Source organism: Mus caroli, chromosome 2, assembly GCF_900094665.2.
Source record: "Mus caroli chromosome 2, CAROLI_EIJ_v1.1, whole genome shotgun sequence".
Taxonomy (NCBI): Eukaryota; Metazoa; Chordata; class Mammalia; order Rodentia; family Muridae; genus Mus; species Mus caroli.
The window spans coordinates 147838169-147855035 of NC_034571.1; the positions used below are offsets into that span (position 1 = coordinate 147838169).

Genomic DNA, 16867 nt, shown 5'->3' on the forward strand with positions numbered 1-16867 from the left:
TGTGTGCAAAATAAAAATTAAAAATCTATTTTTTAAAAAAAGATCTGTTACAGGGAACAGGAGATGGCTCAGTCAGTAAAAAGCTTGCCATTCATGCAAAAGGGCCCGAGTTCAGATCCCCAGAGCCTACAGTTATCATTTTAGGCTTAAACACTCGCCCCCCCCTTCTTTGTTGTTAAATATTTGATAAACTGCAGATATCAAAACATTTTAGATTGTGTAGGGGGGAAATGATGTAATCGTATTTTAATTTTTAAAAACTCAAAATAGCAAAGGCTAAGTTAATGTTACTTTCTGTACAGAAATTAAATTTTACTTTTAGCCTTTTGCAAACATTTTTTTTCCAAGATGGTAATCAGCTACTCAAAACAATAATTATTCTCAGATATTCATCATTAGACAACTAGAGTTTTTGCTGGTTTTGCAGCCTACTAAAACTGCTTAGGCTGTTGAACATTCTACATTCAAAAGTTTTGTAGGGTGGTGGATAATGGGGAAGCTTCAATGTTTATTTTAAAATAAATAAAATAAGTTCTTGACTTTTCAAAAAAACTGAAAATAAAAAATTTAAAGATTTTAATATTTTAGAAACATCTAAACAGTTCAATGTTTTATTTTTAAAAAAAAAGACAGCAGTCAGAAGCAGAGGCAGGAGGATCTCTGTAAGTTTGAAGCTGGCCTGGTCTACATAGCAAGTTCCAAGATAGCCAGGACTACATAGTAAGACTGGACAGGACAGAGAGAGAGAGAGAGAGAGAGAGAGAGAGAGAGAGAGAGAGAGAAAATAAACAAGTTGGTTTATGTACCTACCAAAGGTTCTATACCCACTTCCAAGGTATTTAAATTTTGTCCCCTTTGTGGTGAAAACACTCAGGTCTCTGGTATGAGAGGGACATGACCAGATGCAGGACTCAGGAAGGTGGCCTCTGGCAGTCAGGTGGCAGGAGGCCTGGATTGGGAATAGCCAAGAATTGCTTCAGAAGTGACTTGCAATAAAGCAAGATGTTGCCTGAAGTGAAGCAATGGGCCACTGAGAATCCGGCGGACGGAGATATGTGAAGCATGCAACAGGCAAGCCGAGCAGATGCAGAGGAAGAGGCAGGACTCGGGGATGACTAAGAATTCAGCTTAGGAGGCTCAACTAACGGTGGTGACGACAGAAGGGAGATAGGAAGGATGTTTCATAGGGCTGTTTGTCCTGTGACTCCTGACACGGAGACTTATTTGGAAGAAGCCTTGGCAGCCCCTGAAAGGTGAGCTGGAAAATGACTCTGGCTGGCTATATCCATCACTCCCACGTCCCTGCACTCACCTTTCACGGTGTGATGACTGTGAACGGGGGACATCAAATGAAATCAGGCAAAGAAAAACAAGGACTTGAGGGGAAGTCTAGTCCCTTGAAAGGAGAGCTGAGCTAGGAGCATTCAGTGTATGGGGCACTAAAGGAGGGTTGTTCGTGGAGTATGAGCTTATAGACGGCACACGCACGCGCGCGCACACACACATACACACACATACACACACATACAAGGTGTACACGCACGTGCATGTTTGAGTATGCATGCACCTGTCTATCATGGCCATCACGTTTAAGTAAGGACAACTGTGGGAAATGCCTCCCTCCATCCACTGTGTGGGTCCTGGGGTTAGAACTCAGGTCGTCTGGCTGGACACCAAGCACCCTTACCTGCTGAGCCATCTATTTTCTTGCTGGCCCCAAGCAAGGCTTTGAAAAGTGGAACAAGGTCACTGCTCCTTTACAGAAACACTATGGAGTGGGGCATCCAACTAAATAAGTGTGATTTAAAAAACAACGAAAGGATCAAATTCTTTTTTTTTTACCCACTTGGTGAAGGAATATTTGCAGAATGCCTATCATGTACAGAGCTCTGTTTCTGATGCGTCAGAAACACTAGAGCTCAGGAACCCCACAGTTTGTAACTCAAGGTAGGAATGGCACTCCAGATAAATGACCAAGTGTACTGGGAATTCCATGCTGCAGTTCATTTTCAACATGGAAAGGATTATCAATCTTCTTTGAAGGCCTTCTGGTAAAATGAAGTGGCTCTGGGAGAGCCTGGTGGTGCAAGCTCCCCCAGAGGCTGAGGCAGGAGGATCAAAGATCGAGGTCTAACTAAGATACAGAAGTTCAAGACCAACCTGGGCAACGTAGACCTTATTCTAAAAACAAAAAGTAAAAAGGAAGGCTGGGGCCCTAGATCACAATGACAGTCGCCCCGAGCATGCTCAGTGAGGGCCTAGATCAATGATAGATGCCCTGAGCATGCGCAAGGCACTAGAGTGGCTCCCTAGCATTGTGGGAGGCTGGGGTGGGGGTTGTGAACCAGAGAGTCACTCGGAAGGACAAGTGATTGAGCCATCCGACTAGTATTCTGGGTTCTGGGTGCAGGTGCCAAATCGGTTGGCAAACGACTTGCTTGAATGCTTCCTCATCAGGTTTTCAGAAACTTACACGGACAGAGAGTGTACCTCCAGAGGGTAGGTACGTCCTCTGTGGACTCCGCTCAAATTCACAGCCCAGTCCCCAGTGAAAAAGCACTTTTCCGCCAGGTGGTGGTGGCGCACGCCTTTAATCCCAGCACTCGGGAGTCAGAGGCAAGCGGATTTCTGAGTTCGAGGCTAGCCTGGTCTACAAAGTGAGTTCCAATGCCGGGCGTGGTGGCGCACGCCTTTAATCCCAGCACTTGGGAGGCAGAGGCAGGCGGATTTCTGAGTTCGAGGCCAGCCTGGTCTACAAAGTGAGTTCCAGGACAGCCAGGGCTACACAGAGAAACCCTGTCTCCAAACAAACAAACAAACAAACAAAACAAAACAAAAAGCACGTTTCCTTCTAAGAATTTAGTTTCCAGGCTAGAGGGAGGGCTCAGCAGTTTGAAAGTGGCCCTGCTATTCCAAAGGAGCTGAGTTTGGTTCCCAGGTGGCTCACAACTAGCTGTGACTATAGCTTCTGGGGATCTAACACTTTCTTCTGGACGCTGTGGATGGACGGACACACACACACACACACACACACACACACTTTTAAAATCTAAAAACTTATCTTTCTCCTAATATTCATCCTAATAACTGAATGTCCAATTCCAATAGCTTAGGCCACTTAAAACCCTTCCAAGGAGCTCCTGCCATCTAAGAACAAACTGAGTCTTATTTGTGTGGTATCCAGCCCAAAGGTTCTTTATTTACATACACACACCATTTATATTTATGATTATAAAAAACATCTTTAAAGCAGTCCTTATATTTCAAAGCCTTAGACACTGAGTTTTAAACCTGACCTTGAGATGAGAAGCCCAGCACAGTAAAATAGGAATTTAAGATTTTTCTCCCCTTTATTTTAAGTGCTAGGGATAACACTCAAGTCCACATGAATGCTAGGTAAGCATTTTATCACCCACTGACTTACATCCCCTGCTAGGTAAGCATTCTATCCCGAGTTAGATCCCCTGGCCCTCTTTGGAAATCTTTATGGGGAGGAAGAACATGGGGAAGGGGCTATTTGAAACTTGGAAGACTGGAAGGAGAGTTTCAGAAAATCTAAAGCCTTTGTTAATCCCATTTTTGAAACGTAAAATACCCTATTGTAAGCTCAGGTTTAAAAAACAAAACAAAATGATCAATTTCAGTAGGAAATTAAAAAGCACAAAAAATAGAAACATAAAAAATGAAGGCAGGGGACTTGGTAGGATGGCTCAGCAGTGTGCGCCTGCTGCCAAGCCTGCCGGCCTGGGTCAGTTCCCTAGCACCTGCACAGTAAAGGAGAGAGCTGAGTCCTGGAAGCTGTCCTCTGACCTCCCCACACATACCTAGCACGTGCACACCTGTCCACATCAGTACAGGCACTCATGCAAATAAATGTAACTTAAAAATTGTCACTAGAAAAAAAAAATCAGTCTTTCTCCCAATATTTAATACCAACAGAGCAGACAAATATTCTCAGAATAAAACGGTATCTCCTACCCCATTTCCCTAATACCTATCCCAGGCCTCTAGAATTGTGTTCTTTCATTCTTCAGAGAGTCACTATTCAGCCAACGGGTAAATTATAAGCACTCTGGAGCCTACAAAGAGTGATACATGCAGTCCTGACCCTCAGGAATTCATCTAGAAGATAGCCAATATGCACGAGCTACTATGGCATAAGAGAGAAGGAACAAAAGCCCAAAGACGGCTATGGAAATTATTAAGGCACTTGCAGTGAGGGGGACTGGATTGGTCCCAGTCTGGTGGAGGTGCTGAGGAGGAAGTAGGAGGACAATCTAGATGTATGCCCCGAATGAGGAAAAGACACAAGACAGGAACAGCGAGGCCCCTGGCTTGGCTGGCAGGGTGGGTATGTGAATCTCAAAGAGCGCTTAGTGCCAGGCTATGCTAGAAGCAGCAAGTGCTGAATGTTCCACAAGCATTGTGGGAAATGAGTCTGGCATTAATATAGACCACAGAGTGTGATCAGGGAGGAGCTTGCAACGCAAAAACAGCAGGTCTGATAAGCAAGGCAAGTCTTTGTGGGCAGGAAGAACATGGGGAGGGGCTATTTGAAACTTGGAAGATTGGAAGGAGATTTTCAGAAAATCTAAAGCCTTTGTTAATATCCAAATTTCGAGAATCCAAAGGTTCCCCAAAGAGACCAGTTTGTGTCAGGGCTCTCTACCAACAAACTCTTCCCTCGGTACCATCTCATCAAGCAACTCTGATACAGGATAGGGACAGGAGATTTATTCTCATGCTGGAATACCACTGGCAAGAAGTCACCTATCTGAGTCTTACTGGGGGCACCTGTCTGTAGGAACCACCGACAAGAAGAAACTGTAATTCTTTAACTATAGCCTATGCCCACCCTTCTCACCTTGGCTTGGAAAGCTTAAACCATTGTGAGTCGTAAGGTGGAGATGTCTGGCAGGGCCAAACTGACAGGAAGTCGTTTCACCAGACTAAGGTTACCATGAATACGCTGAGCCACTGCCTTGAGCTAATTCTTGTTTGTTTTTGAAGTTTGGTTGAAATGTCACAAATGGAAAAAACGAAGTAAAGCTCCCAGTTAGCCCCAAGACTGGACACACCTGGTGCAGACCCAGCAAAAGACGCTTACTTCATTAGCAGGAGAGGCAGGGTGAAATTTACATCTGAAATCTGCCTGCCACAGGAGAAAGAGCTGAGGCCAAAGGGCTGTCTGTTTTTACAGCTGTGTCAAGTCCTGGTTCTTACTCCTACCAACACTCAGAAGCACGGCAAGAGCCCAAGGAAAAATGGTCTCCAACCTCTTCAGCTGCAGCTCGGCGCACAAAGGTTTTTAAGAACCAGTTAATGAAATAAAACAAGGCCAGATGAGGTGATATAATGAACCTTATTTCCACAGCTAATTTATATATTTAAATCTCAAATATTGGATTTTTTTTTCCTTTTAAAAAGTCAGAACACTAAATTATTGATGTAATTTTTGTAACCTCAAATTTAGCAGTTGCTTTTTGCACTGGCTTCCCCAGTGACTAGTGAGTCCGTGCCATAACAGTTGGCTTCTTAAAGCCGATGAAAAGGAAAATTTCCCTCTTGCATGACACCAGAACTTGGATATCGAAAGAGTTCTTGATAGGAATTCTGGTTTCAAAGGGATTCATGATTACAATTTCTGACTCGTCATCAGTTTGCAAGAGGCAGGTTTGGCTCTTGAGCGCTGCCACACCCATCCACTCAAAGTAATGGCTTCTAAGAATTCTCTGGCATGAGAAAAACCACCACACCGCTGACTGGCTTTATAAGTTTTCTTTTTCTATGGCTTTTCTTACAGAGCTATACCTGGAACGCCAAATGACACAGAAAGATTTGCAAATTACCACCCTTAAATCTGCCCCCCACCCCCTAAAGCTGAGAAGAAACTCTGCACCCACATAGTTGGTTAGCACCCTGGGCCTGCTTCTGTGTCTACTGAAGCACAGGGAAGACTTGTTCGTTGGGGGAGACCCAGGCCAGACTATTTGTTCCACTGCTGCAGGCTGTATGCTAACAGACTGAAGCCCCTATACCTGCAACACACTCACAAATGACAAATTCCAACTGTCCTTCCTATAGAAAAGGTGTCTGTTATACCATCAAGTTAGAGGGGAGAGGTTGTGTTAAATACAATGAAGATCAAGAACAGTAATTACCACTCTAAGTTTCTATTTTGAAAATACTATCTCTCACTTAAAGTTTTTACCAGAGCTCAGGCATTTCTCATTATGAAGGTAATGTAGGAGCCTGTACTAGGGAAATTACTAATATCTTGCTATTTAAAGTATGGTTGGCACCTTCCACACCCCTATTAACACAGGCATAACCTGGAAACTTGTTAGAAAACTAGACACTCCAAACTGGATGTGATGTAACTCCACAACTTGGGATGTGGAAACCAAAGGTCCAGAAATCCAAGGTCATCCTTGGCTATGCAGTGAGTTCAAGGTCAGTCTGGGTCACAAGAAATCCTGTGACAGAACAAGGCAGTGGAGAGGAAAGGCTCCGGACTGAGGATAGGGCTCAGTTGGTGTCTAGCACGCTGGGTCCATTCCCAGCACAACAGAAAGCAAGGCAGGATGGTGCACACCCACAACCTCTGCGTTTGGGAGGTGGAGGTAAGAGGATCTAAAGTTTAAGGCCATCCTGAGTTACATAGTGAGTTCAAGGCCAGCCTGGAACACTCTGAAAAAGAGAGACAGAGAGGAAGGAAGGGAGGGAGGGCATGAGGGAGGGAGGGAGGGAGGGAGGGAGAGTAGATTCTATGGGTCTGGTCAGAAACTTACCAAATCACATTGGTTCTTTATCAAGACCCCAGATAAACTTAGGTACACTAAGAGGGGCACTGTACCACCCTATAGGATGGCACACTCTCTAGAATAATCCAAGTGGACAAGATAGAGAAGAAAAATTAAAGACTCCTATAGAACAGTATCAGAAAGGAAAAGAGTTAAGTAGCATTTATCTTATGAGTTATCTTAAAATAGAATATATTAAAATAGTGACATACATCTCTAATCCCAGTACTTGGGAGACAGATGAAGGTGGATCTTTGTGAATACAAGGCCAGCCTAGTCTACATAGTAAGTTCTAGGCCACCCTGGTCTATCTAATGAGGCCTTGTCTCAAACAAACTCACTGACTATACCAAAGGCGGAGATCTAATTTATGCACTCATTCAACTCAACTCATCCTACTTATCCCTCTGATGTTACCACCTAAGCAAAAAATAGAGCAAGACAGCTTCCTGCATTCATAAAGCTTACAATGAGGTCGGAGGGAGACTACACACAAAGCACCACGGAGAAGGCTCACAGTGTCGACTGCTGTTAAATATGGCAGAGAAAATCTGTGGGAGAGGGTGTAATTAAAAAATTCCTGTGGTCCAGAAGTCAGCAATTTCTGGATTATTAGGCTATTTGGGATAGGACAGCTGTGGCTCACATGGTCCTGGTGGTCCCACTGCCGGCAGAGTTCAGTCAACAGAGATAAACAAAACAGGTTCATCTAATGGAAGAGCCTGTAACGCAATGCCTAGCAGCCGGCGCAGGCTCTGGCTGGCCAGAGGTTGTTACTGGTCATCATTAGCAGGGTGGTTTGAAATGCCAACACTGCCCTGAGTCCAGTGTGTGCTGCCACAGTGAGCAGTAAACACTCGAAGACGTAAGAGACCCAGCTGTCTGAGTCGCTTAGTCTGCTGACCTCCCTCTGGACGGCAAAGAAAGCTGGCAGGCAGGAAGGGGAGAAATGACACGAGAACCAAGATGGATATAATAAGAGTTCAGTAGGGATCAGAGACATGGCTCAGTGGTTCTGGAAGAGGATCTGGGTTCAGTTCCCAGCACCCACATGGTGGCTCCTAACTATCTGGTAAAGGGAACAGAGGGAACCAACACCCTCTCTCTTCTGACCAGCTTGAAATCCTGCATAAGTGTGGAACACATACATACACTCAGGAACACACACACTCTAACACATAGAAATCTCAATCGTGATTTCAAGGCAGAGGTGATGACCGCAGGTACAACTGGTCTTTCATTCTCTTAGAATCAACGGAAAGGCCATTGCCACGCTATTCCTATAGAGCGTCCATAAAGATACTTAAAGGCAAACCCTGGCAGGCTTCCTACGCCTCCTACACTACAGTTCCTTCAAAGATATGAGAAAACCCTCAACCCAAAGGGACCCAGAGGTTTTCAGGAGGAGACCGCCACCTACATGCAGGGTATAAGTCTCAAAGAAAAAGTGCATGGGGTTAGCAGACAACAGTGGGGGAGCGTGTGAAGATGGGGACAATGACAGTCAGCTATGACTGAACAGTCACTTAGCATGGATAGACCGTGAACATGATGTGACTGAAAAAGAGAGTTGTGTGAACACACACAAAACTGGGATCATGTAGAACAAAGCAAATATGCATAAAACCCAGTACTACATATATCCTATAGTGTGCAGTCATTTTACACACACATTCACATGTGTGTGCACACACAAGCAAGTAAGCTCACACCTGCATGATCCATATTCTCTTTTCTCAGGCTAATTACTGAATTTACTAAGGTATTCGTTTTTAATGGATACTTGGGCAAAATATTCTAGGTAGCTAGTGACCAGAGTTTCCTTAATCCCTGAGGACTGCTGCCCTTCGTACCAGGATCTTCCCGTAAGGACTAACCTAGAGAGTCAGGTATGGGGGTATGTGCCTATAACCCTAGCACTTAGATGGAGGCAGGAGAATCAGGAATCCATAAGGTACATGAATCCATGTCTAAAGAAAATCAAAACCAACCAACCGACCAATCAAAAAAACTAATGTAAAAGGGGAACTAATTCAAATATTGAAGCAATGTCAAAGGCAGTGTCCTTTAGCTAGATTACTATCTGGTTCCCCACTCTGTCCTCCGCATCACCAGAATTCTATCCACTTCTGTATACAAGATGTCCTCATACCAACAAACCACAATAATGTGCACAAACCCATAAAGTATCCGTGGTATGTCAAGCTTCCAAGAGGCAAAGAAAGGTGACTATAGCTGAGCCGCCTCTCTGGCGTTAGGCAACATTTCACAGAATTCCAAAAGCAAATCCATCCTAAAGCTGAAAGAACCCCAGGCTCGGCTCAGCCATTCTGCCGTGGCAGCATCTGGGGAAGCACTCACCCCCATGACTCGGCCGCGCTGCTCCACATCTTCCCACATGAAATGAACTATGATCCGGCACATGTACTTCCCAGTCCGGCCTTCCTGCTTCATTCGGACTAGACACATCCTGAGTGGAAGCAAAACAGTCACTGGATAACCACATTTTCTATGAATTCACACAGTTCATACAGGAGTGATTTTAGCACAGCACAATGAATCAGAAATGCAGGAGTGACCTTATTGTCATTAATATCCACACTCGATTAAAGCTATAGCTTTAAGACACCTATGACACAGGCACTGTAAAAAAGTCCATCTCAAGTGTGCAGTCTGGAAAAGGCTTGCACATTACATGTGACAGTGTAAGCACCACACAGATGAGTATACCTCGATGCTTCCCTCAGACGCGGAAGGCCACACACATGGCTGTTAGACGATGGTCAAATCTGAATCCTCCACTCAGCTGGGGAAGATATTTGTTAACTACTATAGAATTTTTAAATGTGGGCAAAGACTTTTCCTGCTCAGTGCAGTAGCCACCAGCTACTTATGGCTACTGAGCATTTTAAACATGGCTAGTCCAAGGATTTCAAAAACAGAGTAAGAAAAAACTTACATGTTTGATATTGCTGTCACATTAAAATATAAGTTTAAATAAAGTCTATCGGGGCTGGTGGGATGGCTCAGTGGGTGGGAGCGCCCGACTGCTCTTCCAAAGGTCCGGAGTTCGGATCCCAGCAACCACATGGTGGCTCACGGCCATCCGCGACGGGATCTGACGCCCTCTTCTGGAGTGTCTGAGGACGGCTACAGTGTACTTGCATGTAATAAATAAATAAATCTTTAGAAAATAAATAAATAAATAAATAAAGTCTATCATTGAATCAGTTTCAGGGGCGAGGACATGGCTCAGTAGGTAAGAACATTTGCTCTATAAACATAAAGAATGGAGTTAGAATCCCAGGGCCCACATAAAGAGACACATGTGGCTGGGCAGGCCTGTGACTGTGATACTGGGGCTGGGGACAATGCGCTCTAGAGAGCTCACTGGTCAGCTGGCTTTGCCCAAATGGTGAGCTTCAGCAGAGCAATAGAGGAAGAAGCATGGCACCTTCCTCTGGTCCCATACGTGGCTGTGTGTATATTCATACGCATGCACCGTCCATCCCACCCCCACAGTAAAAACCTAACATTCTTTTCAAAACCACTTTCATTTTTTCCTTTTCCTTTAAAAATGTAATGAGAAATGTAGAAACTCTTCCATTGTATCTGTGTCTCCTAGTCCACTTGTCTTGGATAATATCTGTTCAGCATATAGACACCAAGAATACTACAATGACATCTCTATAATGACCAAACCAGTCTCCCACTAGATGTGACTTCCATTGAAGGTAAAGATCAAGTTTGTTTTTGTTTGTTTGTTGCCTTGTTTTGAGATTGGCTCTCAGTATGTAATCCTGGGTGTCTTGGAACTCTATGTAGACCAGATAGGACTCAACCTCAAACTCAAGAGATCCACCTGCCTCTGCCTCTTGAGTGCTGGGACTAAAGGTATGTACCATCATCACCCAGCAAGAATTTTGTCATTTTTATTAACTTAGAAATATATTCAGGAGTGGGAGAGATGGCTCAATAGTTGAAAGCACATCCCGCTCTTCCCAATTCAATGCTCGGCTCCCAGCACCCACATCAGAAAACCCACAAACCTCCTATAACTCAGCCTCCAGGGGGATCTGAGGCCTCCAGCCTCCCTGAACATCAACAACACTCACGTGCACCAACCCATACACATGTGCACACACACATAATTAAAAATAATGAAACTTTTTTTTTTTTTTTTGGTTTTTCGAGACAGGGTTTCTCTGTATAGCCCTGGCTGTCCTGGAACTCACTTTGTAGACCAGGCTGGCCTCGAACTCAGAAATCCGCCTGCCTCTGCCTCCCGAGTGCTGGGATTAAAGGCGTGCGCCACTTAAAGTATTGTATTTAATTATGAAAAAGAATATATTCAAGGTTACTAACTTTTCAAAGTATCCCCAATGTTATTCTTATGACCAAACTGAATTCTGGTGCTTTGAACTAGGTGTCAAGTGACTGCAGACTGAAGGACAATTCCTGTTACAATTACAGAATATCTTATTTACATTGTCAAGTCTCTCTCCATGCAGAACCTGCCCATTAAAAGCAACTGCAAGGGGCTGGAGAGAAGGCTCAGCAGCTAAGTGAGTGAGTGGGGATCTGAGGAAGGCCCACGTCAGTGAGGTCCGGGGTAAATGTGTACTCTGACATGAGCATGGCCATATCTTGAGGATGCACAAAGTCTCAGACCCATTAGGAAAACTGGCAAAGCCGTTACCTATGTGACCCAGGCCCAGGCCCAAGAGAAATGGCAAAGCTTTACTTGGGAGTCAAAGTTTAGATGATTACTGGTCTGCACAAAGACAAAGACTAGCAGCTGCAGCTTCTTCCTCCCCAAACATCCTGAGACTGCAGGACCACAAGCTTCCTACCGAGACCAGCGAGCCTCTACCCCATGGAGCTGAGGTTCCAGACAGTGGAGGCAGCAATTGCATTAGCTCCACTGTACAGGTGTCTGTCTGGCCACTTCTCATTCACCCACTGCCCCTAGCAGCAAGCATCTACTGCTTTTGCAGAGAACCCGAGTTCAGTCCCCAGCACCTACGCTGAGTAGCTGACAGTGGCCTGTAACTGTAGCTTTGGGGGATCTAGCACCCTCTTCCTCCAGCCTCCTTAGGCACTCACACACATATACACAAATAAAATAAATCTTTAAAGGAAAATCAGCCAGGAGTAGTGGCATCTGCCTTTAGTTCCAGCAAAGGCGGGAGGATTTCTGTAAATTCAAAGCCAGCCTGGTCTATATACCATGATTCTGTCTGGGGGTGGGAGGAGGAAAGAAAAAGAAAGAAGGAAGGCAAGGCAAGGCAAGGCAAAGCTACTAGACAGGTTCCTATTTGGAGCAGGCTCTTAGGACACATACATACAAATCCCAGTAGACAGAAGTAGATGCAAGAGAATTGGAAGTTCAAAGCCAGCATGAGCTACAGAGCAGACCCTGTCTCACTACTCTCCTTTGTAAAAGAAAAACCTACAAGCAACAATGGAATGATTTCCGCCCAATCTGTCTCAATGTCTCCATGACTAAATTGGGGGGGGGGTCATACTTATCAAATGGGCAGATGACAAGCTCGGCAAGAGAACAAATGTTATATGACCCAACCATGAACCAAAAATATCTCCACAGTCTATCTCGGCAGACCGCAGCTCACAAGACTCTGAGCAGGGAGAACACAAGGCCCTGTACACAATTGTGTCTAGCAAATAAAGCCCCAGAGGTCCAAGATACGTGAGTCACAACCACCTGCGTGAAAGAGCCTTTAAAGGGGAAGGGGGGAGAGCGAAGGAGGGAAGGAGGGAGGGAGGGAGGGAGGGAGGGAGGGAGGGAGGGAAGTACTAGGAGACGCTCAATGCAAGTCAATAGTGATACTGACCCCAAATTAACATGCTTTAGATAGTAAAATACGTCCCCGGTGTGCAAAGCAAGACTCCAGATCGGCTTGGTACAGCAGCATCTTCTGATTCTAATGTTGAACACTATCTCAAGAGACAAGTGGTTCCAGTCATATTAAAGAGTACGTCTGTTCTACTGCGCAGTAGTGGGACTGCAGCTAATGACAGTGTAGGCTAGAAGTGGGGGGTGGGCAAATATTCTCAGTCTACAGCTAACGACAGTGTAGTATATCTAAAGATTGCTAGAAGGGGATGTGGTTTGAATATTCTCACTGCAAAAATAACACATGAGATGGTGGGCACGTTAATGACTCTGGTTTGATTGTAACACAAGTGCATATGTGTCAAAATACTATATAATATATAAATATGTATGATAGGCCAACTAAAAATAAAATTAAAAGCTGGGTGGTGGTAGTGCATGCCTTTAATCCCAGCACTTAGGAGGCAGAGGCAGGCGGATTTCTGAGTTCGAGGACAGCTTGGTCTACAGAGTGAGTTCCAGGACAGCCAGGGCTACACAGAGAAACCCTGTCTCAAAAATAAATAAATAAATAATAAAATTAAAATTAAGAGAAGAGAAAAAGAGGAAAAAAAAAGAGATCGAAGAACATACTGGCAAGGTGGCTCAGCACTGGCCACCCAATCCTGATGATCTCAATTTAGACGAAATACACACACAAATAAGTAAATAAATAAGTTATATATATATATATATATATATATATATATATATATATGTATGTATGAATGAGAGAGAGGCCAAAGAATATCTAACTTGGAGAAAACAGGAGAAGGGCCCTAAATTTATCTATTCAAATATTAAAATCAAAACCAGAGGTTGGGCCAAAGCGAAAGATTTACTTAACAAAGTAAAAACTGTCCAGCAGGGAAGAATGTAAAGATTTAAGTAATAGAATGGACAACTTCAAAATCTGCTCATAAAAGAATAAATGTCTGGTGAACATCCAGCTTTTTTTAATTTAAGATTTATTTTTAAGTGTGTGTGTGTGTGTGTGTGTGTGTCTGGGTATGTGCATATGAGTTTAATGCCCTTGGAGATCAAAGGCACTGGGTTCCCTGGAGCTGAGTTAGAGGAAGGTATGAGCAGCGCAAGTTGAATGCTGGGAACCAAACTCAGATCCTCTGACTAAGTTGTATCTGCAGTTAACTTCGGGGCCATCTCTCCAGACCCAGAGCCTGCAGCTTTCCAACCAGAGGTTCGCTATCGACCTCAAATGGATCTGTTGGCAATTTCATTCTAACTTTTAACCTCTGAACCCAGACAGTACCTAAGATATGAATGAGACTTGGAGATGATAATGAAAAAGGCCGTGAAAAGGCTGGGCACGGGATAGAGAGCACACTGCACAGCAGAAATGCACTGGACAAGGTTCAATAGTACTTTTTAAATAAATTAATTTGTTCTTGTCAGCCTCTCACCTGAAAAGATGCAGTGTTTTGATGCTTAAGTGTCATAGGAGGCTAATTCATCAACAGCAACAGTGAGGTAATGGAATTCTTCATTTATTTGAAAATCCTGTAGTCTGTTAATACACCTGCCCACTGAGGTTTAAAAGGCACAGATTTTTTTCAGATCATAAACTTTTAACTATATCAACATGAGGTGAGGTTGTTGGGGTTTCACAGAACAGCTTGTTCTATAGCCATTGTAAGACAATGAGCAGCTCAATGGGCAGCTGGGCTCAAAAGGTCATACATAGAAAATGAAGGAACTCTCAGGGCGGAGAGACGGCTCAGTGGCTAAGGGTATTTATTGATTGCTCTTCTAGAGGTCCTGAGTCCAATTCCCAGCAACCACACGGTGGCTTACAACTATCTATAATTGGATCTGATTTCCTCTTCTGGTGTGTGTGAAGATAGAACGCTCACATAGAAAAGACGGAGGAGGAGGAGAAAAAGGAAGGAGGAGGAGGAGGAGGAGGAGATCCGAATGGGATCTGAGAAAGCTTGATGGGAAAGGAAACATCGTGAGCCTTGGAAGGACGAGCTGAAGTGAAGACAGAACAAAAGGTAAAAGGCTTCCAAGCCGGGCGGTGGTGGCACATGCCTTTAATCCCAGCACTCGGGAGGCAGAGGCAAGCGGATTTCTGAGTTCGAGGCCAGCCTGGTCTACAGAGTGAGTTCCAGGACAGTCAGGGCTATACAGAGAAACCCTGTCTCGGAAAAACAAACAAACAAACAAAACAAACAAACAAGCAAAGGTTTCCAAACAGACGAAACATGGGGAACAAAGGTAAGGCCAAGGGAGACGTCAGCACCTGTTGAAGGAACAACAACTTCCTCAATTTGTGGCTGGGTAGAGTATAAGAAGCTAAGAGGTGAAACCAGAGAAGTCATGAGTGGGTGGCTTTGAAATGTGGTGCTAAAGAAGTCTGGCTTTCTGTAGGCTAAGCAGACAGTGCTGGGCCACTGGGAGGAAGGCCTGGTGAGATGAACACGCCTGTACTCAGCAGCTGAGACACTGGGAGGCTAACTCTTCCTCCCAGCCTCCATGCTTACAATTAAATATCAACATCACCAAGGCTGGAGAGTGACAACATGGAGGAATTCTTTCATTGTCTGGCTGGAAATACAAGACTGCACTGCCTCGAGAGAAATGTAAACAGTGACGTTTGCTTTAAATCTCTATCGTTAAAATGTTGGCGTTCCTAATGGTTTAGAAAATGTGGGTTGAAGGCTGTCAACGAGCGAAAATCAAATCACTCCTAGAGCACCACACCGAACTCGCTCCACGGATCTGTGACCCACGCAAGCACCACTCAGTATCAACTCCACAGCAAATCGCCTTACAAAACCGAGGCAAGAATGGGGTTTCGGGCCTGGGGAGATGGCTCAGTGGTTAAGAGCACCGACTGCTTTTCCGGAGGTCCCGAGTTCAAATCCCAGCACCCACATGGTGGCTCACAACCATCAGTAATGAGATCTGATGCTCTTCTGGTGTGTCTGAAGACAGCTACACTGTACTTACATATAGTAATAAATAAATGTTAAAAAAAAAAAAAAAGAATGGGGTTTCCTGTCATCACACTAGAAGATGCATTCTGGAAGACTGGTGAGAATGCTCAATGGTTAGTAACACAGCTGCTCTTGAAGAGGACCAGGGTTCGACTCTCAGAGCTCACTCGGGGGCTCACAATCACCTGTAACTCCAGTTCCAGGGATCCAATGCCCTCTGACCTCTGAGGGCACCAGGTACACAGGTGATGATATATACATATACAGATCTGCACAGCTCCTCCCTATCCTATACCTAATTAAAAAAAAAAATCTAAAATCTAAATGAAAACAGCACACTGGAAGGGATTGATGCTTACGCTGACACGAGCTTACCTGTAAGACAAAAGCCACTCCTAGAAAGGAAGAAACCAAATTTTACTAAAGATAAATATATAGCCTGGCATAATGTTGCAAGCCTGTGACTCCAGCACTGGAGAGGCTGAGGTGAGGACACCATAAATTTGAGGGCAGCCCAGGATACACAGGGGAGACCCTGCCTCAGAAAGATGAATCGCCCCTCGCCACCAGAAGATTGACAGAACAGATTAAAGCTACCAAGTGAGGCCCAAAGAGAAAGTGAAATTAATGAAACAAATTTAAAATGTCTCATCTAATGACTAGATGACCTAGGGTCTAAGACAAAGCTAACACAGGCCACACCCTCACTGTACGAGGAGAGTCAGTGCAAGCCAATTTGGAGAATACTGAAAACTATGTTTACACAAAAGAACCAAACAGCTCAATCCAATACATAATTGGATTAATACTTAATTAATCCTTAGACTAAGCGCTCATGTTAACTGGTTTTTTGTTTGTTTTTCCTTATTCTTTCTTTTAGAGGGGTTTGTATGGCTCAGGCGAGTCTTGAACGCCTTGATCCTGCTGCTTCTGCTTCCAAAGAGCTGGGATTACAGCCCTGTACCACCACACCCTGGTCCTAGGTTAAATGTTGAAAACTGCTCTTTGGGGGAGGGAAGGCTTACAGACCCTTACGAATGCAAAATAAACATTAAAAAGAAAGTAACAATAAAATTCATGTATTAATTAATCACTTGTTTAGCAAGTCTTTGTGAGCACCTACTCCAAATGCAGGCTGATCTGTGAGCTGGGCTGATCTGTGAGCTGGGCTGCTCTGTGAGCTGGGCTGATCTGTGAGCTGGGCTGATCTG

General features: G+C 44.4%; 1 protein-coding gene across 3 annotated transcripts in view; it reads right to left on the reverse strand.

Annotated features, from left to right (window-relative positions):
• Positions 1–16867, reverse strand: part of LOC110311004 (ubiquinol-cytochrome-c reductase complex assembly factor 1) — an 84187-nt gene that overhangs the window by 31796 nt on the left and 35524 nt on the right. For all 3 annotated transcript variants that reach the window (XM_021184191.1, XM_029473908.1, XM_029473909.1), the window contains exon 7: positions 9165–9273. In XM_021184191.1, coding sequence (XP_021039850.1) covers positions 9165–9273 — 109 coding nt within the window. The remainder of the gene's footprint in view (positions 1–9164; positions 9274–16867) is intronic.